This window comes from Molothrus ater, chromosome 2, assembly GCF_012460135.2.
Source record: "Molothrus ater isolate BHLD 08-10-18 breed brown headed cowbird chromosome 2, BPBGC_Mater_1.1, whole genome shotgun sequence".
In the NCBI taxonomy this organism is placed as follows: domain Eukaryota; kingdom Metazoa; phylum Chordata; class Aves; order Passeriformes; family Icteridae; genus Molothrus; species Molothrus ater.
Genome location: NC_050479.2, coordinates 70,056,181 through 70,083,979, shown reverse-complemented (window position 1 = coordinate 70,083,979; position 27,799 = coordinate 70,056,181). Strand labels below are relative to the sequence as shown.

Below are 27,799 nucleotides of genomic sequence, written 5' to 3'. Positions count from 1 at the left end.
AAGTATAACACATTAGGATGCAAGCAATCAAGGAGATTTCTGGAAGGCATCAAGGATAACTTCTTAATTGTGGCTGAGCCACCCGGAGTGTTTGGCAGCTGGATCTGCTCTTCACTACGAAGGAGAAACTAGGGATGTAGTAATCAATCTCTTGGTTATCAAAGCCTGGGTTGTAGTGACTGAGGAGTGGAGTACATGATCCTGTGCAGGCTGAGGAAGAAGTGGAGGAGATTATCAATCCTGGATTTGGAGGATCAGGCAAGTGTATTCAGGAAACTGGTAGATGGGATGCCATGAACAGCAGCACTGAAGGGTAAAGTTACTCAGGAAGCCTGGCAGGAGAGTACTGGGCTCCTAACAGCAGGAAAAACAAATAGAGGCATTAGTATTTTCAGCACTGAGAAAGCAAAATTAATATGCTGTCAAGATAGAAAGAGTAGCTAAATGAGAAATTAAATTTATTCTGGGATCATCGTAGGATCTGCACTGTTTGGTAAATTCATCCCATTCAGATACATTATATTTCAATATATTATCAAGTAGAGTCACTTAAAAATACAGCGAGCAGGTCACATCTGCAGGAGATGGGGGGCTTTGGTGTGCACAGCAGTGACCTGAAAAGAAATTTAGAGTGGCCAGGGGCCAGTCTAATGCTATGGTATAAGCAAATAAGTGAATTCTTGCCTATATAACAAGGGAGCCAGGGATATGGCAATCAGGAAAAGACATTATTTTCCCTTCAGATATGGCATTGAACAGATTTTTGTGGTAATACTGCACTAGCCTCTGGTGTCCTTGTTGTCAAAAGAGTGCTGAGAAATTGAGGCAGGAGAAAATTCTTTATATCGAGAGACTTAAAGAGCACAAACTGCTTGACTTTTCAAAAAGACTGGAAGGTGTCTACAGTGATCTTTAATCTTGCAGAGTGAGAGGCATAATATGGAAAATACCTATAAGCTGAAATGAAACAAGTTTTAATTATAAATGGCACACATTTTTTAACAGTGGGAGACATTAATGGTTGGAATATGCTGCCAAGAGAAATGGCACCTACACTACCTCCTAAGGGCTTCACTAAAGACCGGATTTTTTTTTACAGAGGTACATCAGTTGAACAGATAGAATTATTTCCCTGCCCTGAAAATCTCTCAGAGCATGAAGTTGTGGTTATTGCGTAGCATTTGTACTGCCACAACATCTAAGAATACAAGTCAGAGGCCACAGCACTTGGCCTTCTCAGTCAATATGTGAGACACTAAGAAAAAACCCCATTCTATCTTCTGAAGAACTCACATTGCAAGTGTACAGAGATACAGGGGAGCAAAGAGAAAATATAACAAGGGTAAACTGCTGCTGCTTAACCTGTGCCTCTCCTTGTTTCATAATCTTGTGGTTTGGCAAGCACCCAGCTCACTCTAGGGTGTGTGGGTAGGTTGGCTTCAGAAGCTGAAGAGTAGGCATGGTACAGGTGTGTTTGTGCCTGTATCACCCATCTGGGACTATAGATGGTTCTGCTGAATCTGGGGCATGTCAGGTATTCATTAATGTTGCTTGACAACAGAATTGGTCCCACAAGTCTATTTACCCTTCCACTAGCCAGTCAAACCACCAGCTGATCTGGGTATTGATGCATTACCTGCATGCAGACATAGCACACCTGTTGTTGGACTTGTGTACAGAGTGACTGCAAGAGCATACTGTAATAAGATATTTCAGGTTGGACAGTGCCTCTGGGGGTCTTCAGTCCAGCCTTCTGCTCCTAGCACAGTCAGATCTGAGGCCAGAACAGGTTGTGTGTATATGGCAGTTAGGGACATGGGCTAGTGTGGACTTGGCAATGCTGGGTAAATGCCTGGATTTGATTTTAAGGGTCTTTTTCCAACCTAAATGGCTCTATGATTCTGTAGATTCTCCACTTGTTCTGGAAACTCTTAAATTTGGATCCAGACATAATAGTGGGGGTGGAAGGGAGGCAGTTTTGTCCTTGCAAAAACGCCATCTGAATTCACCATCTGTATTTTTATTGACACATATTCCAGTGAAGGTCATCCACCATTCTCAGGACAGATTAACCAGCCTTGCTATGGAAATGCACCTCACTTTGTGGACAATGGGTATTCCAGGATTTGTGCTGTGAGGCAGTAGAGAGTAAGACACAAAGGAAATTTTCCCCAACCCATATCTCATAATTCCAAGAAAACCTGGTGCTGCATAAATTATACAGAATTGGAATTTTAACACATTATGAAAACTGAAATTGGATCCCTCTGGGGAACTGAAGAGACAACAGGAAATATATTTAGAAAATAATGTTATCAAACCATCTTGTACTGACTGACAGTGAAACGTCTGTATTAGTACATTTTTTTTATAAATTACATTGAAGGTACATTTTCAGAAAATACAACTATTTCCATAACAGTTGTACATGCTCTCTGGCAGCCATGACAGGGGTGGTGGTAAACTCCCTGGATATAGGAGGATCTGAGCAAGTAGTTAGGCAAATTATGCATTTTATTCATAGTTTCAAAAGCATGACTTGTCTTAGTTGTAATCATTAGGAAGATATAAACAAACTGTTATCATAGGAAAGTATATAAAATGTACAAATTATGATGTATAATTATACAATACATAAATATTTTTTATTTATTAGCATCTTTTATCAGTAGATCTCATAATATTTTACAAAGAGGTGTGAGAAATAATCCTTATTAGACCAAATCTTTTAAGGAAATAGATTAGGCAAGAGTTCTCTGACAGGTAAAATTTGCTCATGGTAACTTTTCCCCTTACATTCATTTTAGAAGATCAAAGATTTCCTCAGTAAAGGTATTGAGTTCTCTTGGTTTTTTGTTGGTTTTTGGTTTGGTGGGTTTGGTTTGTTTTATTTTTTTTCTTTTTAAGCAGAGGTTAATATTTGTTTCTTGCTGAGTTCACACACAGAGATATTTTCATACTTTGATTTTCACAGCTCAGCTGATACTGGGCATCTTGCCATATATGTATAGCTGGCAAACAATTAATCTGCTATACAAAGGATAACCAGCATCTGAGAAGCTAAGAGAAAGTAAAAAATGTTATGCTACTATACTGAATAAAATTTTCTACAAATATAAAATATAGGTCAGTTAAGAGAGATTTCCAATGGACTGTAAAATGTAAGAATATAGTTGTGTTGAAAATAACAGTAGATTTCTAAACTCTTATCACTGTTGAGTCTTTAGACTTCTAAAAAAAGGTGGCATTCTAACTGGAAATAAAGTTATAATTTGTAGAAAAAGAGTCCATTTATAAAATGGTAACCCTTTTGAATGATGTTATTGTATTCTGCAAGAGAAGTGTGCATAGCTTGGGTCTCGGTGATCTTGATATAAAAGGATGTGGGCTAGGCACAAAAATAATAACTGCGTGCTTTTTTACACTGTTCTGAACATAATCTTTTGAATAAATAGGGCCACAAGTATGTTTAAAAAAGGGGGGGGGGTTAATATTGTAATGAAATGCTTTCAAAATGGAAACTTTTTAAAAATTAATGGCTTTGATCCTTGATCCAGGCACTTGAGATGCCACTGTTCCAGTAACTCTAGTTTCTCGTTAATCTGAAACTTCTTGAGTCAGTGACAGTGTCTAACGCTAACTTGGAAAATCCATTGTTAGAAGTAAGAAGTACAAGATGCTTCCTCAGTCTCTGTGTTCCCTACTAGAACACCAAGCAACGCTTCCCGTTGCAGTCAGCAAGGTTTTATTTTTGTGATCTGCGCAGCAGTTTCCCAAAAGCAAGATTAGCTGTCAGGGAATAACAACAGTGACGCACCATCTGACAACAGGCAGCCTCCAGGTGAAGACTTTGTATCGTTACCATCTCCCCCACTCATCAGCTCTCTGCAGTACCAAGATACAAGGGAGGCTAAGGAAGAATATGTAAACCAGCATGGAGATAGATATGCAGTAGGAAATAATATCCAATAAGAGGTAGAAAAAAAATACTGGAAACTGCTTTGTGGAGATAATAAATTTGTTAAAGAGCATTTACTGTTAATGGCCCGTGTCTTTCATGACACTAACGGATGGTGAATTACTTTTGTTTTAATGAAACATATGTCACAGCAATATTTTGTGCTTCCGTTGATCTAAAGCTATTGTTCAAGTTCTTGTTGCAATCAGTTCTCAAACAATGCTCTCTTTGTCAGCAGTACAGAAGTACAATAATTTTGATTTCTTCTCTTGCAAGATTGATACCCTGGAGAACCCACAGTTCCCCTCTGTACTTGCAGATGGTCAGTTAAATACTCCCATCTGGTTATATTTGTTTTTTTCTGGTTATACTTAGTTTTTTCTAAAAACAAAGCTAAATAAAACCCCACAAACAATCCGAAAAGGAAAAAAAAAAAACAAACAAAGAAAAAATCCAAACCCACCAATCAACTGCAAGTTATTGCAAGAGCAGCAGAACTAATAAAGCTTCATTTCCTGCAGTTTGTGCCCTGTGTCTTTATACTGCAGTAATCCAAGCATCACCTCTTTGTCCCATATGGTCTCATTTCCTCCTTCCATTTGCCCTGCAATTTCATTTCCTTCTCTCTCCCTGCAGCACTTATTGCCATTCGCCCTCTGGGAATTTTTCCTTGTTATGTCCCTTCATGCGACTCTTTCCTTTGAATAAGTTGCAGCCACCTTGGAGCAGCCCATATGCTGATTAGCTCACATTGCTATTTTGCATATTCCATGAAGGACTCCACAGCATTTCCCAAATACCAATTAATTGATCCTTAACAATAACCCTGCTCCATATATATGTCCTACTATTCCTGTTACAAAGATGGGAAAGTTGGTCTAGTTTATCCTCGGTTGGTCAAAGTTTGGTCAAGTTTATCCTTTGCTAATTCTCTGTTTCACTTCTCCTTGACTGACCATTAATTTGTTCTTTTCTGGCTGCAGTTTTTGTTCAGAGCAGCTATTGTTGTCTTACTGACAGGGGTTGTCAGAGTGTAGCCAACTCTCATTATTTTATCGCAAGCCTTGTGATATTTGATAGCTCCCTTGCAACTACAGTTCCTGGGATCAGGTGATGAGGATTACTTGAGAAATTCATCTTATTATAACAAGTTTATGGCTCAATCAGCTAGAAAGCTGGAAAATGATGGCAGGACTGAAAATGTTCAAAAGAGGGTGAAAATAAATGCACATGTACTTTTTAAAAATACAACTGTTTTAAGGCATTTGTACCTTGTGATGTCAAGGACTCTTGTCTCAGGTTCATCATTTAAGATACTGGCATGTGTAAGACTGCAGAAGCTACAGACCATTTCCCACTTTGGAAAGGAGGCAGAAAGGAAATCCCTCAGTGAAGGCCAACATTTTCTGACCACAGATCCAAACTCTGCTAAAGCACCTAGGAAAGAACACTTAAGTGGAATTATAAACACATGTGAAGCACTCTAATGCAGATAACAGTGGGCTTCTTACTCCTGTAGATTCTGGATGTGATCCTTCCTTCTTTTTCTTTCAAGAAGATACTATGGAAGCAGGATAGGAGTTTCTTTTGGCATCCAAATATTTAAATCTAGAGTCAAGACAATAATGTTTACTGAAAGATTGTTACAATGAGTTTGCAATAACTCTGGTTACTTCATGCATTATTAAAAACAGCATTTTGTAGCACTATTAAAATCATAAAAAGCCTACTTTGTCTTTAGGCATTCATACAGAAAAGTAAATTTAACCTGGCATAGCTGGAAGAGAAATTTAAATTTGTGCTTACTTGAGTTCAGCTAACACTAAGTAGACAACATTTCTTTACCTGAAATGAAACTAGCAATATTTTATATAGCCCTTTCATTCCAGCAAGGTTCTTTGCCATTTCATAAGTAATTAAAAACAATTATGCTAATAGCTGTAATCAGAACAATTAATGAGAAATGCAAATGGCTACTTCAGATGCCAATTTGCTAATAGAATGACATAGAGTATTTATAGACGAGACAATTATTCCACCCACATTTTTACTTTGTGCTGTTACATCCATCAGACCTTTTTAAACTACAGCACCTTTGTTTTGTTGATGATTGTAATCATCCTCAGTACACAGCAGAAAGTATCTCAGAAGTAATGGGTTCACAGTAAGCAAGTTAACTGGGACTGTTGTGTATAAATTGGATCACTGATAATCAAGAGAGGTGTGTGGGAATGGGAGAAAATGCACAGAGTATACCTGCTAAGTATGTGGAGGCTTCAGGAGAATGGAGAATTTACTTTGGTAAAATTAAAGTGTACAGGAGATATTCTGTGCAAATAATTACAGAAAAAGGGCAAGCATTGTTCTTCCAGCTAGAAGTACGCATAAGATCAGACATAAAGGAAGAGAAAATAGCACCCTAATCATTAAGCCAGTTCTTCAACTGTATGTAGTAACTCCCAAGAGGGCTAGCAAATGGCTAAAGGTTGGATTGTGAAAGATCGGATTTTTAAAAATATATTTGAATATTAATTGTATCTTTATATCCCGTACATTACCAAAAGAAAATCCCCACAAAAATCCCCACCTTATGCAGATTTGCAGCTGGCAGCAGCTGAGTTCCTCCATGACAAAGGAGCGGAATTTTCTGTAATTATCAGCTGTATCAGTGTAGGAGTGGCTAATCACCTTTAGCCAAACAAGTAAATCTACAGTGAAGCTGATGGTGACAGTATAAGGAGTTGCTTGTTCCTGGGTAACTGGTTTGGACCCAGGAGAGGTTACAGAGAGACAAAAATGTGGAAACACAAGAAGTTTTGAGAGAACACTGAATGATGATACCAGTTGAAGAACTGAGTAATGGATACATCGAATAATAAAACCAGTTGATTGAGAAGTTGCTCTGTTAGTAAGGAAAGAAAGGGATGTTAATTGCTTTTGAAATGAAGTCTGATAAATGTCTTATATTAATTGATACCTGTAAGAAGGTGGTCCCAGTTACAAAACTGCTTCCTTGTAAGTTCCTCATGATTTCTGTATGGGTAGAATGCCATGCTAATCAAATAAGCAGTGGAATGATGGAACTTGTTCAGTATTTCAGATTTCATGCTGCAGTGTAGATAATGATGGAAAAAAGGCCATTTGTTTCACTCTGGTGTCAATCCTCCTGCATCGAGGAACACTTTGAATTGGCAACAAATTTGTAAGTATCATAAGTGTAATGAAAACTTCCACCCATGTGTGACATGCTGAGCCCCATCACAATTCTTGGTCTATAGAGTTTTTGCCTTTTTATTTCTCTCAAAGGCTGTCATTTTTCCCATTCCTTTCCCCATGATATGCCTCACTGGCAATGCAGCTAAGTATATCCACCTGTACTGGCACTTCTGCAATTCCACAGTGAGTCCTTTGAAGAAGTTTGTCTGCACTGTCATTTTTGGAAGGAGGTTGGTTGATTAGACACTAATTTGATTGGTTTTAACTCCCATGGAACTAGGCTCAAGCTTGCATTTACAGAAGGGGATTTGTGGATAAAGGATGAACTAACTACAGAAATAAAAAGGTTGGTTGTTAGGGCTAGAATCATGGGGGAGCTGAAGAGACCATAAAAGGGGACAGAAGCATGACTCTGAGATGCCATATAACACGATCCTTTTGGAAAGAGTGAACAATGAAATAACTGGGTCAGCTGAGGAGGTGGCAGATTACTTTGGTCAGTAACTTTTCAATCAAAAGCACAGAGTAGGTGCTGCACTTCTGTGGATGGAGTAACCAATTAACTTCACAATCTTGATTTTCAATTTAGGATCTTGGTTTTGCAACATTATCACAAAAGGAACTGCAGATTTTGATCCACTTTAACACTTATTCTCAGTTATTTCTGTTAAAATTTTACTCCAGTCCTAATCCGCTATCTTTTTTTTCTTTTCATGTAATGAATGCATTTTGTGAGACACAGGAAACCTACACCTTAGTGAAGGGGAATATTTTTCATTTGTCACCTCAAAGCCCTTTACAAACCCTCATTAATTTAAATTCCTTCCACACACCTGCTGAATAACCCAACACAAACGGAATGTCACACTCAGGATCTCTGTGTGTATCACTTGGTCCACTAAGCATAGGAGCAAGCCAGATCCCACTGTGCATTAAAATTTCAGTGAAGGATTCCTGGCAACCCCATGTGCAGAATCATCACAGTACATTTATTCTTTACAGAGAGCCATCATCCACACAGATGCTGCAGAGAAATGTCAGAAGAGAATAGGGCTCTCCCAGAGAAGACACCAGAATCCTGACTGTGGGAACTTGGGGACTGAAAGCGGTTGGGGCTTGGCATGGTACTTTCCACTCTGAAAAAAACAAAGTGATGTTTATGTACTCTCCACTCCTCTGGCTTCTAATAAGCCCTCCCTTTCACGCTCCCTTCCCCAGCAACTTTTGAATTGGCTCCCACTGAAGCTGTTTTCCCTGTCTTGCTCTACCTCCATACCAGGCAAAGTGGGAAGGAAACAGTTTACCATGGTGCAGAAAGATTTTCGAAGTACGTCAATGGGTGAAGCACCAGTCTGGGACCTTCACGGTGTTTTGGATCTTTGTGTTAAGCTGTGGATTGCTGCTACTTGTGTTCACCATCTTGAGTACCTGGTGTTTCTGGAGCAGAACCAGATGTGGTGCTTGCCTACAGCCTAGGAGAAATTGGAGTCTGCATCCTACAACTTGCGGTTTGATCAGGGAAAAGCAGTTTAGGCTGGGCTTATGAGAGGGCAGGGCAGGGCAGGAAGGGGAGCACATGCAGTCTGGAATGCAGAGCTGCAGGTCTCCCCCACATCTGCTTGGCTCCTAGCTCCAGCTTCCAGACCAGACCTCACCCCACAAATTGTGCACCTTTATCTGCTGCAGACAGCCATTATTAAGAAATCTTTTTGTGAGCAATATGCAAAGGCTTTGCAGTCTTTAACTGCTCATCAGGTCTCAGTTTTGGGAAACCATGTATCAAACACTGGTAGGTAAGATGGATTTCTGGATCAGACTCAGCATGCCTAGGGAATGATTCAATGGAGACAAACTGTGAAACATGACTGTTTCTTTGAAACATGGAGCTAAAGAAGGATCCTGGGAATGTGCTAATACAGGTAAATTTATGAATAAAAAACATTACAGAAATTTGAATCAACCTCTCATGTGATTTATTCAGGAAAAAACATGTAGCAAATTCTCAATGTGTTACTTGGCCACAAACAGAGCAGAGTCCAAGTAAGTTCTCAGTTACCACTCCCTTATGAATGACACTTTCCATACGTGTTTCCATACGTGTTCTGTTTGTGGACATGGGTTTGAACATGTGGTGTTTCTTCCCTGTTCCTTCCAGGTGGATGTGGAGATATGTCCTCCATGTAAATCACTGGTAAGATTAAGGCATTCAGCTCACTCACTGCAAATGCCTAGCTTCCTTTACCCAATAATGCCTTTTAGGATTTGGATTCCTGTCTTTACTTTGCTTGATATCCTCTCTGAAATCTGTTGTCAGTGCACTTTCTCACCAAAGAGCTGTTCAGGCTTGTAATGATCCTCATGCTTGGAAAAGTTTCATGACATGTAGGCTGAATGCATATTAAATTATATAGATTTTTCTCTGCATAGATATCAGGTGCTGTAAATTCTAGATTTTTCATGGTGAAGGGATGGAGTACAGACACATTTTTCTAAATATAACACTTTACTCCAAGAGGTTTCATGTGGAGACAGGGCCTGTCTGTTAGAACACGTCCTGCCAGGCAGCCCTAGAAGCAGAACATGATAGTGAATTTAATCCTCTATATTTATTCTTGTGATCCATAAACTTGCTTCAAAGTGATGATTGAAAAGGCTTGAGTTTTGCAAGACAATATCAGTAGAACCGTGAGGTTAGTCAGAGGATCAAGAAGGATTTTATACCCCACTTTAAGTAATCATTCCTCCCCTAAATTAAATAAGTGCTTCGTTCATTCAAAACAAGAATTTTGCAGTAGGGCAACTCCTCAACAAAGACAAGTTTTGAACCGTCCCTGCATGTTTAGCCTGGGGGAAGGAGGCCCTCTCTTGACTCACTGCAATCAGTGATTCCCAAGGTGATTCCCGTCTGCTCCGATACCGGAGATGCACAAACAGAGCGAGTCACTGCCGGCTCGGGAACCTGCTCACCACTCCCTTCCTTCTCGCAGCCCATGCAACCTGTGGCACTGGAAGGGCTCTTCGTGGAGAATCCGGGCTTTACTTATCTGGTGGAAATCTCTGCCATACAAACTGAAGATTATGGCATCATACTACGAAAAACCTCATTACAATACTAAGAAAACCCAAACCTGCGCAGCGTCTTCGCATTTGGTTGTTAGTATGCTTCTCCCAGCCCGCTTCCCTGCCCGGGAATGCGGGATCTCCGGTCGGGCAGCCGTGACTGACACACAGCAGCGCCGGCAGCCTCACACTGCCAATTTAAATGCTGGCGCACTACTTTCATGTCGTAAAACACCCTGGTGGCTGCTTATGTTCTACATTTCCAAACTTGTTTACTTAAGGATGGCGGGCCAGCTGCTCACCGCAGGACTCGCTCCTCGGGATCCCTGACAGACATCTCGCTCGTCTTGCCTGCTCCCGACACCCGCGCTGCCAGACCTCTCCCACCCCCATCTCAAAGAGTCACAGGGTGCCTCAGGCTGGAAGGGGCATCTGGTCCAGACTGCCTGCTCCAGCAGGGCCGTGCCACAGCACATGGCGCAGGATTGCGTCCGGACAGTTCTTTAATATCTCCAGGGAGGGAGGCTTCACAACCTCTCTGGGCGTTCTGTTCCAGTGCGCGGTCACCGCACAGGAAACAAGCTCTTCCTCACGTTCAGCTGGAACTTCCTGTGCATCGCTTTCTGCCCGTTGCCATGAAAACACATGCACAGCCCTGAAACCCGCGGCGTTACTCCCTGCTTTAGCCACAGGATCGGCCTTGTGCCGCTGCCGTTTTCCGGGATCAGCATCCCGGGGCTCGCTACCCCTCAGGCCGTCCCCTTCCCGTCAGGCGCGGCGCGGGCAGCCCCGCCGAGGCCCCGCTGTTAAGGGCGGGCGCGGAACCGCCCCCTTCCTTTGGAGCCGGGGCGCCATTTTGTGCGCACGCACGGTGAGCGCCCGCGCCCCTCCGCCGCTCCGCGGGACGCGCTGGGGACGCGGGGTGGCGGGGACACGGAGCGGGGACGTGGCCGGAGGGCTCCTGCTGCCGGCGGGGGCGGGCGGGGGACCGCCGGCTCTGATGGGAGCACCACGGCCTTCCTAGGGCGGGGAGTGGGGGAGCCAGGAGGCCGTGGGTTGCGGTGCCGGGCGGATTGTGCGGGGCGGGCGGGCGGGTGGGGGTTGCTGAGGGAGGGAGGGAGGAATGGGGGTGCTGAGGGAGGCAGGAATGGGGGTGCTGAGGAGGCAGGAATGGGGGTGCTGAGGGAGGCAGGGGCCGCCGAGGCCCGCGGCGGGTGCCGGTGCGGAGCAGCAGCGCTGCAGCACGTGGCGGCAGGCCCGGCCACCCCGGCGGGATGTCGGGGCAGGGAAGGCGGCACAGGGGCGGCTCCTCGGGGCCGACAATGCCGGGATGGCCGCGTAGGCTTGCGGAGCATGTGAGCCTTCCTGTGAATGTTGTGGTGGGGATCCTGCCTTATGGGTGCCTTGTAAGGAGGGGCTTAGGGAACGGGACAGGGTCAGGTGTTATCGAGGGACACCGCATAGCGAGAGGATGTATCCTGGTGCCTGGCAAGGGCCTGTGGAAGCATGGAACAACCAGCTGAAGTCTGGAGAAGCTCAGACTGGATATAAGGGGAATAATGTTAATGGCAATAGCCAGGCCTCCAAATATGCTCCCTAGGAAGGCTATGCAGTAAGGTCTTGGGGGAAAGTAATACAAGGAGCAGCTGCTCCTCATTGCTACTGCATGAGTGGAAGTGGAGGGGCAGTCACTGGTCTTTGTGGTGACCAGAGATGGGACCCGAGGAAGTGGCATGAAGATGTGTCAGGGAAGGTTTTAATTTGGGTATTAGGGTTTGGTTTTTCACCCCAAGGGTGGTTGGGCGCTGGAATGGGCTCCCTGGGGAAGCTGGTCAGCACCAGCCCTAGAGAGTTCAATAATCTTCTGAACAATGCTCTCAGTTACATTCTGTGACTCTTGAGGTGTTCTCGACAGAGTTGGTCCTTGCGGGTCTCTTCTAATGCTGTATATTCTTTGATCCTACTCAAGAACTTTCTCCAGTCAAGTTTCAAGACGTGAGTGGAAAAAATTCTTGAGTAGCTTGGCTTGACCTCAGTAGACCTTGCTGTAAGCAGGAGTTAAACTGAGTACCTTGCTGGCATCCATTCTAACCTGAGTTAAGCTGTGGTCCTATAAGCTCTGATTTCTTTGGACGCCTAATTGCTTGAACTGAAGCAGTGTCATTCTGAATAGGCTTAAAGAGTCCATTACTCTGAAATACTTGAAAATTCCATCAGCTTTGTGGTGAGTGAACTGATAGTTGTGAATAATTTGCCTTAATTTTTTACAGTAACCAGCCAAAATGACGAACACAAAGGGAAAGAGGAGGGGAACGCGTTACATGTTCTCCAGGCCCTTCCGTAAGCATGGTGAGTGTCCCTGGCAGTACCAGCACTGCATCCACTGACTGCCCTGATGGACAGCTGCACTCCCTGGGGATGGGCTGTGAAACAAAGGCTTGTGCCAAGGGATTTCTGACAACTTGGGCTAAAAACTGTAGAACTATACACAGAGCTCTGAGCTCTTACTACAAATGCTTTGATATTCTGGTTGTTTCACAGTAGCCACAGTGCTAAATCTGTCAGTGCTTGAAAATTAATTTGAAGGTGAGGAAAGTATTTCAGCAGTTACTTAAAACATAGAGGGGTTTTTCCTCTGATCAATAAGCAGTTACATTTATATTGATATATTAAATAGTTTAATGTCTCTTCAATCTTGGCATTCGGAAAACAAATCTGATTTTTCTTTAGCTGGTCATTTAAAAAATTTGAAGTGTGTAATTACTGCTTTAAAAAAGCATGGTTTGATTTTTGAGGTATTTAGGAAAACTGTATCATATGCATGATCTGTGTCCCTCATCCTTTTAATGTGTGTGTGAAATTCCAGGCTTCCTAAGTATCCAAATTTGTATCTCTTAACAGGAGTGGTCCCTCTGGCTACCTATATGCGGATCTACAAGAAGGGTGACATAGTTGATATCAAGGTACTTTCTGCAGTGCTGTGTGACTAAAAGCTGAAGCAGTGTGGTCCTGAACAGTCTCCAGCTCCTTGGGGTGGGCTCTTGTTGTTTGGGTCACATGTGCCAACAACACAAGTGCCTGCTGCTCACTTAGGGAGCAGTATTGGAACGACAGTGCTACCGAGCCAGTGTCACATGCTGGTGTATGTGGGGTTTTGTAGATACATATAATATGGGTGTGCTTTGTTTTGGTGTGTTCAGCTGCAAAAGGGAAGTATGCCATAGCCAATATTTGAGCTGGCTACTGGCACAGCTTTCCTAGGAGCCTCAGCTGTCACTTAGTTGATACTCTTGTTATGAGCCATGATTTGTGGTGGGGTGGTTCATAAGTGATTGCAAAGCTATCCTAAAACTCAAAATCAAGAAATAAATGGGAGGATACATCATATATATTAATAAAGGGGGGGGAAAGTGAAGCAGCATTTCCCATCACTTGGCATATATTAGGACTTTTTTTAAGTCAACTGTACTTTCACAACTGAGTTGCAGTGAATGTGAAAGCCTTTCATCAAGGATTCCTATTTGGTTGAATCCTTTGGTTTCATTTGGAATGCCATGTTCTTGTAGCAGTCACACGGAAGGTGGAGTTTAATTTTGCTGGTTTGTTGTTTAACTTGGAGAACGTATTGTTCAGAATTGACACTTCCTCACGCGCTGGAGCTTGATGATGAATGTCTCTTGTGATTGCTTGCTTGTCTTGGAAGCAAAGTGATCTGTCATTTCACCGACACTGAAAGCTACCAGAACTGATGTAGCAAAATTTGGTAGTCTTCAGATGCAAAATGCATGGCAATAAATTCCAGCTTTGGGGTAAAATGGGAATATTTTGTAATAAATCTCAAATAATTTGAAATGTATACTTTAAGTTACTTCTTAAAGAAAAACCCTTTTTCCCCTCCCACTCCTTTTTTTTTTTCCCCCCCTTTTCTTTTTGCTTCTTAACAGGGCATGGGTACTGTTCAAAAAGGCATGCCCCACAAGTGTTACCATGGCAAGACTGGAAGGGTGTATAATGTTACTCAGCACGCTGTGGGCATTATTGTTAACAAGCAGGTTAAGTAAGTAATGAAATTCTATGTATTGAAACTTGGTATTTGAGAAAGTTGAACTGTGATTGCACCCTCCTTTCACTTTACCAGTTAGACAGTTCTTGTCTTGATTGGTCATTCAAGGTGGGTAAAGTGTATTTCCTTTTTATAACCCAAGCAAATGATGCTCATTTGACTTGGATCCTGTCAGAGGAAACATTTTTTGTTTCTCTTAACACCTAAAGTCACATTACCTAGCAGGGCTTCACGCAGCCAGTGTGCTGGCATCGAAGCCCTTTTTAAATACTAGTATGTAGGTGTATACAGCTGAATTTTGTACAATTGAGTCAAAAAAAGACAAGTTGGGGTTTTTTTGGTTCCAGGAGCCTGATTGCTGTGCATTTGTTATAAAATTACTTGTTTGTATGCTAAGAGGCTAAAACTATGTATTCTCCACAATTTTAATCTGAAATTGTCAGCACATTGTTATATATTACCTTGTTATATAATAATAAGCTTTTAGTTATATGTAAGTTATATCTGATGCATCTGCAGCTGTGTTTTGACGTATTGCCCAAAAATGATCTGTAATTGAACTTATGGAGTTAGTTCTGTAACGTCTGTAAATCTTGATTTAATGTGACCTTTTTTCAAGTGAAGATTAAAAACTGCTTGCCTTTCTTAGGGGCAAGATTCTGGCCAAGAGAATTAATGTGCGTATAGAGCATATTAAACATTCCAAGAGCAGAGACAGCTTTCTGCAGCGTGTGAAGGAAAATGAAAGGAAGAAAAAGGAAGCAAAAGAAAAAGGCATTTGGGTTCAACTGAAACGTCAGGTAATGTTTCTGTTGAGGTCACAGTCCTTGAGCAGGAGATGACTGCATTCTTGGAGTAGTGGCCTCATGCAGTGCATGGGCATTTGGGCTGTCTGGGATGTTTGGTGCCTGAGCACTGTTCTGTGCCAGATGAAAATTGTAGTTGTAGCTCTGAACAAAGGCTTGGCTACTTCCTGTGTTGTTGCTTGTCTGCAGCAGCAGCTCTGGATGGTTTTAGGGTCAGTAGAGTCTTGGGTTTTGGTGACTTTTCAGTTGCAATAGGTTCTAATGTGAGCCTTGAAGGAAATAATTAATAACCAGACTTCAGAGAAGAGGTAATGGCTATTGCTTCTGGAGCTGCAGGGATGCATCACTCCGTGTTCATTGGGTTGGTGAGCTGCAGAGAGAGTAAAGCATCTTTAGCAGCAAGAGCAACATTTTCTGGCAGATCATTTTCTTACTGCTACTCTTTGAATGAAATTTATGAGACTAGGAATGGTAAAATCACTGTAATGTTTACATAATAAGGCACTAAATGGTTGACAAATTGTTATTTTCTGAAAAAATGCTTTTGAGCTGTAATGTCATGAGTTTTCATTTTTTATTTTTCTGTTTACAGCCTGCTCCACCAAGAGAAGCACACTTCGTGAGAACTAATGGCAAGGATCCAGAGCTGCTGGAGCCAATTCCTTATGAATTCATGGCATAATGTATGTTTAAAAAATAAACTAAAGATATGGTTTTGGACAAGTGTATGTGATTGTGACTGATTCATTTAGTTGGGTTTGGGGCTTTTTTGTTTGAACAGATGCTTTAGAAACCTTCTTTTATTGAAGTTTATTTATTTAGCTTGCATTTACCATGATGCTTAGTCATTTAAATCATCTGCAGCTTTTGCTGACGAATTTAATCATTTCTATAGATGATAAATGCTAGGAACACTGAAACTTGCTAGTGCTTAGTAATGATCATGAGCTATTATGAGGGGCCATGGACTGTTTCACCAGCAGACTAAGAACTTGTATCAAGAATCACCCAGTGCTACTTAAGGGCTTGGGTTTTCTGGGTTTTTTTGGTAGGAAAAGAGATAAGGTGTTTCAGATTTCATTCATGCAAGGTTTTGGCTAAGGGGCCTCATGAATACTGAGGAATTGTTGAAACAATTTTTGAAAACAACCTCTAGGGAAATGTCTGTAGGCAAATTTTGTTCTTCCACCAGTGTAACTTGCAAAATAATGTTTACAGCATCCCCATGCCAATAAACCTTACAAAATAGTGGTAGTTTAGAAACAAGGTTTTCATTCCAAAACTGCCAGCCTTTGTATTTTGATTTTTAACATTTTAATTGGCTGGTATAGCTACTAAACACGTTCATTTTATATGTTTATTGCATGCCTGTTGAATGTTGCAGTGAATTCCTCTCATCCCAGATTTACTCATGTCTCACAAAAGCCCACTGCCACCTGTGCAGTTCTTAAATGGAAGAAGATCTTCAGCTGACTGTTTACTAACCAGTGCTGGTTTAGTGAGCTTTGCTTGAAGCAGTGTGTAGCCTTCTAGAGACTGCTGAAGGGAACCTGCTTGGTTAGCCTTGAAAACGCAGTCTCAGGCTTGTTTTGTAGTTATAGGTAAATAATAGTTTACCTTGAAATGTCATGTCAGGCATTGCTCAGCTACCTCAGTAAGTGATGTAAAACTAATGTCTACGTGTAGACAGAGAGAAGTAGTAGAGCAGCAAGTGATCTCAAGCTGTTTGTAGGTGTACACTGCTGAGCATTGCTGAACAGTGAATTGCAGGGCAGCTTGTAAGCGTGGGAGTAGGGAACACAGAGATGAGGTTTGCTTTTACCTAACTCTCGATGGTGGGTGTTCCCATTCCCATGGAATGTAGGTTTCAGACCTTGAATTCAGTCTGGCTTGGGCTGGTATTTAAGGGTGAAGGGCTTTAACATCATAAGTGGGGCACAGTTCTAAACTTTTTGAACTTTCAACAAATTGGAATACTAAGACTGGGCAGCATTACAGTGGTCTTGTTTAAGAGCTGTGCTCCCAGAGACACTGCATTGCAACACTATTCAATTCATTTAGAAAAAGTGTTTTTAAGGTCACTATGCCAGTGGTAGTTGGTTGTAAATGCATATTTGGAAGCCCTCTGGGCTGGGAAGTGAGGTTGGGAAGGTTTTCTTGGTCAGGATTCCCAGAAATGACTGAAAATGAATCTGGGTTTGTACAGGAAGAAAATAATCTTTTTTGTTTGTTTGTTTTTAATGTTTGGAAAGAGGACAAATAAACGAAGTTGTAGCCTGTTTGTTGCACTTAGTGAAGTGGGGGTTTTCCACACTCATCTGAAGTTTCACAGCCCAGACACTTAACAGATCTCAGTACCTGATCTCAGCTGCTGAAGTTTGCTTCCTGTGTGTTTGGCTGCCCTGTTTTTGCACAATCCTGACGAAAGAGGGAGATCTGTGAATTGGGAAAAGCTGAAGAACTGCCTGTAGAGACATCTCCAGTCCTGAGCTGAAACATGAAGCATGTTCCTTACAGGGTTTGGAGTCACCAGTTTTGACTTGCTCTGGAAGGGTTTTACACACTAAACCCATGAGCTGTAACCAGTTCTCTGCAGTCCTGTTCTGAGGCTCCTTTGCAGCCACAAACCTTTACCCCTGGCAAAATCTCCTGTTATCGCCGAGAGAAGCGGCAAGGAAGCTGCCTTCTGAGCTGTCAGCTTCATCTTTTTTAGCCTATTGGCAACAGCAGGATTTGAGGTTTCCTGAGCACTGTGTAGGCAGTATCAGACAGGGAGGGTCAGTGAAAAGGCGGAACTGGGAAGTGGGAGGAGGAACCATTGTCAGTACAGAGGCTGCATGGGGTAGGAACATTGCTCCCACCAGCAGCACCCATACAGCTTAGGAACTCAGGAAAATAATAAAAAAAGAAGCTCCAGATGTTCTCAGGATGTTCTTCATGCCACCATCACAGGAACAAGCCATCTACTCTCCCCCCAAAAGTACTGCTGTTGAATGTTGCCAGAGCTTGGAACAGGGGGATGTGTCAGGCAGCAGTATGGCATACCTGGCACTGAGCAGTGTTGCTGAAGGAAAGGGCATCGTGATGGGCCATAGGGATAGTGGGATTGGCCATCCACAGAGGAGGTTAAAAAAGTACAGCCTGGCACTTCCAAGTCGGGCCTGCAGAGCAGAGACAGGCCCCTTGGAATAGCCTGGAGCCTCACACATGCCAGGGGTGCTTAGTCTGAAGCATGGGGACAGCTAATCTGGGCCCCAAATGCTTCAATTTACTGAGCTGCTCCTGTTGTACCTGGGTAGGTGTTGATAGAGACACAGTCCATCACATCCTGCACATTAATTCCTTCACAGGGTGTCCTGCCTGGGCTTGGGCAACATTATCTCTCTGCTTGACCACCCCCACTTTCTCTTTGGGGGTGCTCCCAGCAGCAGGCAAGGCAGCTCGAGTTGTACAGGAGAAAGAGGCAGCTCCTTCAAGGTTTGAGGACAGTTGTTCAATGCTGCTTTCACAGCTCAGCACCTGGGAATCTTCTGCTTGGAACGGACTTGTTTCAGTAGCATTCTTTCAGGGGCACACTGAATGTACTCTGATAGCTCTTTTGTAAAGAAGTGTATAAAAATAGCTGCTGCTGGCTCTGTGAGTGAGGCCAAAGACAAGCGATGCCCTGACACTAGGGGGAGGTGACAATAGCAGGAACCTCTGGAAACCAAAAGCTTTTAGTGATACAAGAGAAGTCTTCTTTCCCAAAAGAAAAGAGCTTGCTGGCCTGATTGGGAGTAAAGTAGAAACTTCAGGGGCAATAGTTTTTGGAAGTGAAAAGAAACCCATAAGGGTTCTTGGGCACTAAAGTAGCACAAATAATCAACAGTGCTTCTTCCACTATGCTTTTCTGCAGGTACTACTTTAACTGATGTAATTAGGATTGTCTTAACTCAGCTGCCTGTGTGTGAACATCCAGGGTCAGTTGGGCTGTCCAAGCCATCTGCAGCTCTCACGGTAACTCCATCCCTCTGTGCCATGAGATCAGTCCATTTGAGTACCATCCACTGTCCTTTTCCATGTTGTATCCTGCTGGCATGTGCTATCTCCCAGATAAAAATGAAAGCAGCCTCTGAATGGATTATTTATCTTTTAAGTACTCACACAGTTGCAGGGCAGCACAGAGCAGAAGCAGGAGCCAGGGCAATGGTTTGTGAACACTGAAACATCTGCACAGCTGCTTGCAGGTCTGAGGCTGTCCTTAAATAGGACTGCCCGTGGTGGAGCACCATTCTTCTCCAAAACTTTTCTACTTCAAAAACCCAAAGGGCCCAATCAAGACCACTTAGGTTTCAGGGCTGGCTGTTGTTTGATCCACAAGCTGAGTTTTCAACATTGGCTGTAGAAGGATATGTTCGGGTATAGAAACAAAATAGTATGAGGTAAAATAATCATTTCCTTTCTTTCAAGACTGGAGTCCCTCACTGCTGAGAGGGTGGTGCATTTGCCTGTCTTCCTCGGGCGGGGGGGATGCCCGGCAGGATGCTCGCCCCTGCCGTGGGACGCAGGTTGCACGGCCTGCCGAGGCTGTCCGCCAGACCCCTGGGCTGTGCCCGCCCGGACCACTCCACGCCCAGGGAGTGGGGAGGATGAGAGAAAGAGGAGGAGGTAGAAGCCGGGTGGGTAAATCGAGCGGAGAGGGCGGTACGGCGGGGGGCGGTGCAGCGGCAGCGGGGCGGCCCCAGGGCGGAGCCGCCGCCGGGGCCTTTAAAATCCGCTCGGCGCCGCCGAGCCGAACGGAGCCGTACGAGCCCTCCGGCCGCCGAGCCGCCTCTCCCATGCGCCTGCCGAGCATGTCCCAGCCCTTCCTGCTGGCGCCCATCGCCGAGTGCCCTCCGGGGCCGCCTGGCGCCCAGGTCCGCCTGGCCGTGCTGGGTGCCCGCGGCGTCGGCAAGAGCGGTGAGTGCGGGGATGCCCGTCCTCTTCCCCTGCCCGTCCTCTTCCCCCGTCTGTCCGTCCGTCCGTCCCAACTAACGCGGCGCTCTGTGTTTCAGCCATGATCGTGCGGTTCCTGACCAAGCGCTTCATCGGCGACTACGAGCCCAACACAGGTGAGGCGGGCGCGGCGGGGCCGGGCGCGGCGGGGCCCCGCATCCGTCCGGGCTCACGGCTCTCTGCTCCACAGGCAACCTCTACTCCCGGCTCGTACATCTGGACGGGGACCACGTTGCCGTGCAGATCCAAGACACGCCGGGATGCATTCAGGTACGGAGATGTTTTGGATCAATCGGTTCTCCTCTGCTACCCAAAGGCTCAGCTTTTGAGCCCAAATTTCCTGCATGCCGAGACTTGATCACCTGAGACAGAGCTCAGGCTTCCCTTTGGACCCGTTTGATGGTGCTGTGCTTGGTCTTCATACTCTCATGACCCAATGCCGAATCTGTGCTCTCTGTTGTACCGCAGGTGCAGGAGGACTGTGTGCAGGTGCTGGACTCCCTGTCCCGGTGTGTGAAGTGGGCAGAGGGCTTCCTGCTGGTCTACTCCATCACAGACTACAGCAGCTACCAGTCTGTCCAGCCTCTCTACCAGCACATTCGCAAGGTGCACCCCGATGCCAGGACTCCCATCATTATTGTGGGGAACAAAGCAGACCTCCTCCACGCCAGGCAAGTACAGGCAAAAGAGGGACTACAGCTGGCAGATGAACTGGGCAGCCTGTTCTTGGAAATCTCCACCAGTGAGGACTCCCAAGGTGTCTGTGATGTCTTCCAGTACCTTTGCAAGGAGGTCAGCAAACTACAGCATGCCGGCAGCACGGACAGGAGGCGGTCATCCATCATCCCTCGGCCCAAATCTCCCAACATGCAAGATCTAAAGAGACGTTTCAAACAGGCTTTATCTTCCAAAGTCAAGTAAACCTCCCATTGACATCCTCTGGGACTCAATAGAATTTATTTTTGTAAACTAGTTAATAAAAATCTTTATTTTTGTACTAATGCCAGCAGTGTAGAAGTAAGTATGTCAAAGCTTGCAATCTCCTTGCTGTTCTCTCATTTGACTGGTTGGGTTTTTCTAAAGGAAAAAAAAAAAGGAAAAAAAAGCTGCACAGCAACTAAATAAAGGTAGTTGGAAAGGGGACTTTTGCCAGGAGGCTTTGATTCCATTTCTTTTTTGGGGGGACTTGGATTTTCTGTATTTAGCTATTCATATGATTTTCTCTGGAGGCTTCAATTTCCTGTTTGTAAAATGGGAGTGTTAATGATGTGAATCATTACCTGCCTTTATACAATGCTTGGAAAGCCCTTGGTGGAAAACTTTGTAGGAGATAAAAGAAAGATCTCTTCATTAAACATGAAAATACAAAAGTGTCTGTAAGAATTCTGGTTATAACAGAACTGTTTTCTCCCTCAAAGCTGCTGTTTTGCTTGCACCTGTAATAGCCTGAATGCTGATAGACTGTTAGGAATGAGCTCAGATTTCTCATGTGCCTTAGAGATCTGTTCTACAGAATTAAAAATTTGAGCCCCAAGCATTTAACAGGAGGGTTGAGTTTCTCCTACAGATTGCTGTGGAACAAAGTGCTGAGCAATCCACAGCAGAGGAGTGTGTGGGTTGGCTGTTGCTTTCTCTGGAGATGTATGATAGGAAGGACTGATGCGTAGGACTTTTTCCTTGGACAGAAAATAGCTACATTTAAAAGGAATCACACCTTTATCTTCCCTGGAGTAATTTTGTAGCTATTGGAAACAGGTCAGGCTTTACTCTTACTTCACATAAATTCTAAACCATACTAGAATGGGTTTTATTAACTGTTTGCTGGATGTCTGAGCATGGAATGTAGGTTTTGCCCTTTCAGTATGCTTCTGAATTATGTATGTGAGCAATAAAACTACTCCATGCTGAGTAGAATATGTGGAAGTAGATTAATCTGTACAGGGGAAACTCGCTGTCCTTACTCAAGTGCAAGTCCAGTAAGGTTTATTTTATAAAATAAAATAGGTAAGTCAAAAGACCACTTCCTTCTTTCCTTGTGTTAGGAAAGGCAGGTAGGTGCTGTGCCTTGCAGTTAGTGGGCAGTCCCTGTTGTTTCTGATCCCTGGGCCTTGAAGCTTCCTGGGCCACCTTCACTCTTTATTTGCATCTGAGTCTTCCTGATGGTGCTAATTGAGGGAAGGGGGACTGAGCATGTTCAAGATGATGCTCTGTGCAGAAGCACCAGAGGGTCTGGGCAGGGGCGTGCGGTGCCAGCAGCACTGTTCCCACCCAGGGCTATGTGCACCTCTTCAGCCCAGGCATGTCACCTGTATGTCTCCTCCCTGGAGGCCCTGTGCTGCCCAGCCAAAGGGCACAGGAGAGCTGATACCCAGAACTGCAGGAACAGACTGAAACTGGGACTGCAAGCTGGGGCCAAAACTCTTGGAGCTAATTCATGTCAAAAGCATGGTGACAGCCTGGACAAACCAAATACTGCTTAAACATGTTAATACAATACTTAACACATGTTAAATATTTCTTCACTGTGGGAGTTGCTCTGCCAGGCCCAGGATTCTGGGCTTGAGGGGAGCAGGAGATGGGGTTGGTGAGAATGAGCATGTCCCTGGCAGACTTGAACTCACCACATGGACCATGTGTCCATGGGGAAATTTGAAGAGGAATTGAAAAGTCACAAGTGGGATATTTGTGGAACATGTCACCATCTTGAAACCAGGATAACAAATTGTTTCCAAGAGAAAATACCACTCTGGTAGAGTTTCAGTTGTTGTTTTTAACCTGCAGCTTTTAGAAATTATTTCCTACTCATGTATCCAGTACAGAGTTTCACCAAGCAAGTTGCTAAAGATGTACACACATGGTACAAAATATGCTAAAGGGTCAGGTAATGTGATTGGACAGGTCCACATCTTACCATGGTCTTCAATGACCAGGTGAAAAATCACACTCGGCACTGACTTAGGTGCCTCCCACTGCCCCTGGCAAAGCAGGAGCTTGGGTCCTCACTCTGGTATAGGAGAAGAATTTGTGTGAGAACCAGTGGGCACTCAAGGGGTAGGGATGGGCAGGAGCAGGGTGATAAATTTTCCTCATCTCTCTCTCATGGGTGGCTCTTGCTACATAGGCACCCATACTCAGGTCAAAGGTGCAAAATCTCCTGTCTCCATCCCATGATTCTCATGCTGCTGGGCTGCTTCAGCCACATGTGCGGAGTAGGATGATCCCCTCCTCAGGGATGTAAGGGGAATCTGGATGATTAGGGTGTGTCTGTGGCAGGAAAGGATGGCTGCTCTGATGTGCCTCCAACTTAAGGCAGCAGCTGCTTTGGCCCACGCTGGGTAACACTTTTGGGTAGAGGTACATAAATTAGGCATTTATGCTGTTTGTCTGAACTTCCCCTGGCTGGCACAGATCTACTCTAACCCAGAAGTTTTCAAGCCAGAGCTGGCAAGTAAAGCACAGGAAGAACCTGCTGGCTCCCAGCACATTTTAGCCCAGCATTTTCTTCAGTCCTGAAAAGCTGGAGCAAAGTCCTGAGCAAAGAGGGCCCACCAGGGCAGGGAGGGCAAAGCATCTCACAAGTACTAGCAGAGCAGCTCCAAAGCCTTGTTTCTTGGGGGCCATGTCCTCTTATGCCTTTCCTACTGAATACTTGCCATCCCCAGTTTTTAAGCCCTTCACAGAGGGGGCAGGGTGGCTCCAGGAGGGTAAGTGGTGTATAGCCTGGCCTTTTCTCCTTGATCAGAGGAAAATATGCATCTGTCTCTTTCCTCCCACCACCTCCGCTATGAAACAGAATCACAGCAATTTTCCCTGACAAGATGGATGAGTGGGTTTTCAGAAGCAGGGATGTGTGCAGCATCACACACTATTATGGCTGCTACTACATCAGCATCTCCCCCCTGTTGGACTATTTTGTCTACTTATCTCCAAGCTCTGAAATCATCCAGTAATGCTTTAAGGCTTCATGAATTTTAAAATAGCAGCTGCCATCAACCTGTTCTGTGCACTTCAACTCAGCAGCTGCACATCCCTAGACAGAGATAGGGGTGTTTTCTTCAAAAAGCTTTATGGATGTCCCCTTTATTTTCTGCCCCACTCGAGCACCTCGACCCAGGATGCTTCCTCACTGTCTCTTGATGGGGGCTTGCCTCTCAGCACATGACATGGTCGATGCTGCAGGTTCATGCTGTTTTCTGTGGTTTGTTTGTAGGAAGGATTGTGAACAAGGCAGACTGTGAACAAGAACTGTGTTCACACCATGGGCAAGAGTTGGGTTCAAGCTTCAGTCAGGGAGCAAAAGTGAAAAAGTGATAGAGATATGGATGGATGGATGGATGGATGGATGGATGGATGGATGGATGGATGGATGGATGGATGGATGGATGGAAACAAATCTGCATGCCATGCATGGATCTCCTGTAAAATGATTTTATTCCTGTGGGACTTCATTAGCTTTTGCTGAATGGAAGGTCTGAATAGATTCTGAATGAAGTCCTTTAGGCAGAGGTGACCTTTTATGGCAGTTGCACTTGGCACATGACCACTGGTGATTCAGATCAGGAGGGCAGCAGGATCTCTTCAGTTTCTCCTGAAGTGAGGATCTGAAGTCTGTTGTCCTTCTAGGAGTAATATCTTTGAGGGTGATGCCATTGTTGGGTCACTGCACTAAACTGTAGGCAACACTCCAAAAAGTTGTGTCCCTGAGGTACCTTCAGTGACATCTCTGAAAACCTTGTTATGAGTAGAGCTCACAAAACAGCAGCTCAGATAGCATCTGGGGTAATTAATGACAATTCAGATTTCCCTATTGATTCTCAGGCTTGCTCTTCCACCACTCTCCTCATTTTGCCTATCTAAAAAGAGGGAGAAAGCAAAGACTTTTTATTGAAAATGGTTTTGAGGGAATTGGTTCATGAAATTTTCTTACTACATTCAATGCTTGATGCTTTTGACTGAAAGAATAATAAATGTATATTGTGACTTGTTATGCCAGTGTATACTGTGGAGCATAATCAGCTATATACTATCTTCCCACACTACCAAAAGAAAAATTGAGATATAGAGATTGAGCTTTCATTTCAGTGCCCTGTGATACTTGATTTACAACTGAAAAGCTACATAGTGAATTTTGCATAATGATTACAGAGCTTCATAGATATCATAGCTGCTGTTTTGAAAAATGTGCTTGATTGTTTGCTAATCATGTTTTTCCTTTGTGACAGAAAACAACAAGCCCTTGGAGCAATCCTCCTGAGGGACCCTCATGGTGTGAGCTGCTGTGTAGAGGTGGCTTCAGCCCCATGCTCTGCCCTTTGGGCTTTGCTGGGCAAGTGTTTGGGCAGAGGCACCCATGTACCCAAGCTTGTGGGGTCATGGTTCAGCAACTCTATTTTGCTCTTGACCTGTGCACAATATTTCCATTAAAATGTGTCTGTCTGGGAAATTGCGCAAGCTTATTTGTCAGCCTGCCTTACTGGGAAGCAGTAATTAATTCTTAAAGCTGGAATATTTCTCTTCTAAGGTATTTGGCTCTTTCTGCATTACTAAAAACATCCTCTTCTCAGGTTTCAAATGGCCCTTGTAAACATTTCCTAGTAATTTTATCCCTTGGGGTGGTTAAGCCAATATCAACAAATGTTGTTTCTGGGAGCAGCTCAGAGCAGAGGGGACTACACTCTCCCCTAGCCGAGGCAGTGAGGTGAATTACAGACTCCTGTCCTGCAGCTGGTACTTCCTTCCAATCCTGCAAACAAATCCCCCAGGCAGAAAAGTAATGTGCCTGTGGTTTGGGGCTCAGAGCCTGAACCCTTCCACAAGCTTTTAAGAGCTTGATTATTTGATCTGAACCATGCTCAGCAAGCAGACCTCCCAATGCCACCATTTCTTTTTGGTATTAAAAGTCCAAACGTCTCTTTTAACCCTGGAAGACAGATCTGGCAGAAGCCTGAGGAGTGCAGAGAACATGAAGAAACCATAGCGACAGCAGCGTGGTATTGGCAGCCCCTCAGGATCTGAAGCAGATAAGGAGGTGTTGCCTTCCTGTAAGAAAACAGCAGGCAATAAATATGGATGCAATTAGTCTGATTTGGTTGAAAATTCATTTCTTGCACTCAGATGCTGAGAAAGAAAAGGGCTGGCTGTCACCCCAGCGTGCCCAGGGCCGGCAAGGAGGGCAGCTGCCCCCAGCCCCCAAGGAGTTCATGCCCATGGCTGGGGAGACTGCCCTCAGCTCAACTGGGACTCCTCAGCAGCTTCTGAGTAAAGCATGCACCACAGCCCACAGAAAGGGGATACGCCTGAGATAGATCATTTTGCTCCTCCACGGGGAGAAACCACCCTGCGTCGTGGGGGCACCTTGGTCTGTGCTCCCCAGCAATGAGGAGATAAGTCCACAGTCCAGATTTTTCACTCTTCACCATCTCTGAGCCTCTGGACTGAGCTGGGAAAGATCTGGCCTGGGCTTTAGACATAAGTAGCCACTCCATCAGTACGGACAGGAGGAGCATTTGAGAATTTGTATCAAAATTATGATGTTTTTTACCCTTTCTCTTATGCCTCGTGTCTCAGACAGCATGTAGAGGCTAAACCAGAGAGCTCTGCTTGGGTTTATTGCATTCAAGGTGCCCAGTATCCCACTCAAGTGGCAATGTCCCTGCAGATTAAAGATACTTAAACACAGCATTAGTTAGGAGGGAATTTTTACATCTGCCCAAGTGCTGCTCCCATATGGCCAATTTAAAAGCCTCCTAATGGGCTGGTTTGTGGCTGTTGCACAACAAGGCTTTGGCTGTTAGTACAATGTGCAGATGAGCTACAGCACCTGCTCTGTGCTAGGGGCTCCCCATCCCTCAGCCACACAGGAAGGGGAAAGATGCTGTATTATTTTAAGGAAGGCTTTGGGAAAGCACTGGTGCTTCTGGAGTGAGCTCAGTCAGGTGCAGGTGGCCTCCATTTCCTTCAAACAGGTACCACTAAGTGATTTGCTATTAAAAAATGTTCATAAAATGTCATATTTGGATGCTCATGTTTTTTCAGCACATAGCAAATGGATGCAGATGGAGTGTGACTTCTGGTAACCCTTCAGTATTTAAACAGGAAGATGCAAACATAAGTGTTAGCCTGAGTCTCATGTGCCTCTCTCATGCCAATGATCCTGCTGTAGAAGAGCCTGTCTAGAATTAGGGTTTATAGGCAGGAGGCAGAGGTCTGTGCTAATTCAAGCTCTTACCTTGAAGATAAAATATGCATCTGGTTGTTGAGGTGACTCCTAATTTTAGCTCTGGTGTTGAATAATGGAATAGCATTAATAGCCTGATGTAAATCTGTCCATATTCCTTATGCAAAATTACCATCTCGCTAGTGAAACAGGCTTCTTTGATTTTGCCTGGATGATGAAGAACAGTGCACAATAAATATGCATTCAATTAGCTTAATGTGAGTGAGCAAAGATGTATTCCCTAATATAGCTGCAATTCCAAGAACTGATACATCAAATGCAATGAATTGTTTTCCTGGGTTTTTGATTATTTCAGGGATTTCTGATCAAGCTTGCTTAGAAGGCATTACAATCTGTTTGTCTGTCTTAATGAGACCTTCAAATATGAAGCTGGTGAAATAAAAGAAAGACATTAAGCAGAACTGAGTTATTTTAACCAAGGCAGTGAGCTGTCTTGCTGGCTGCATTGTCCTCTTGCATAGTGAAGGAAAAACACAGGAGGAAAC

General features: G+C 44.2%; 2 protein-coding genes and 2 non-coding genes across 4 annotated transcripts; all 4 read left to right on the top strand.

Annotated features, from left to right (window-relative positions):
* Nucleotides 1-11,004: 11,004 nt before the first annotated feature.
* Nucleotides 11,005-15,831, top strand: RPL21 (ribosomal protein L21). The gene is made up of 6 exons (XM_036404124.1): nucleotides 11,005-11,105; nucleotides 12,505-12,583; nucleotides 13,136-13,197; nucleotides 14,179-14,291; nucleotides 14,947-15,097; nucleotides 15,696-15,831. The coding sequence occupies exons 2-6, from the start codon at nucleotides 12,517-12,519 to the stop codon at nucleotides 15,783-15,785; spliced, it is 483 nt and encodes a 160-aa protein (XP_036260017.1). The 5' UTR covers nucleotides 11,005-11,105; nucleotides 12,505-12,516; the 3' UTR covers nucleotides 15,786-15,831.
* On the top strand, nucleotides 13,892-13,972 carry LOC118699928 (small nucleolar RNA SNORD102). The gene has a single exon (XR_004982147.1). It is a non-coding gene; the product is annotated as a small nucleolar RNA SNORD102 (small nucleolar RNA).
* On the top strand, nucleotides 14,351-14,483 carry LOC118699929 (small nucleolar RNA SNORA27). The gene has a single exon (XR_004982148.1). It is a non-coding gene; the product is annotated as a small nucleolar RNA SNORA27 (small nucleolar RNA).
* Nucleotides 15,832-19,870: 4,039 nt separating the features above from the next.
* Nucleotides 19,871-21,460, top strand: RASL11A (RAS like family 11 member A). The gene is made up of 4 exons (XM_036404123.2): nucleotides 19,871-20,041; nucleotides 20,137-20,193; nucleotides 20,268-20,347; nucleotides 20,546-21,460. The coding sequence occupies exons 1-4, from the start codon at nucleotides 19,921-19,923 to the stop codon at nucleotides 20,996-20,998; spliced, it is 711 nt and encodes a 236-aa protein (XP_036260016.1). The 5' UTR covers nucleotides 19,871-19,920; the 3' UTR covers nucleotides 20,999-21,460.
* Nucleotides 21,461-27,799: the final 6,339 nt, after the last annotated feature.

Coding starts and splice junctions, on each gene's coding strand:
- RPL21 (XM_036404124.1), top strand. CDS start 12,517: ATGACGAACACAAAGGGAAAGAGGAGGGGAACGCGTTACATGTTCTCC. Junction 12,584..13,135: donor CAGGCCCTTCCGTAAGCATG/GTGAGTGTCCCT, acceptor ATCTCTTAACAG/GAGTGGTCCCTCTGGCTACC. Junction 15,098..15,695: donor GGGTTCAACTGAAACGTCAG/GTAATGTTTCTG, acceptor TTCTGTTTACAG/CCTGCTCCACCAAGAGAAGC.
- RASL11A (XM_036404123.2), top strand. CDS start 19,921: ATGCGCCTGCCGAGCATGTCCCAGCCCTTCCTGCTGGCGCCCATCGCC. Junction 20,194..20,267: donor CGACTACGAGCCCAACACAG/GTGAGGCGGGCG, acceptor TCTGCTCCACAG/GCAACCTCTACTCCCGGCTC. Junction 20,348..20,545: donor ACACGCCGGGATGCATTCAG/GTACGGAGATGT, acceptor GTTGTACCGCAG/GTGCAGGAGGACTGTGTGCA.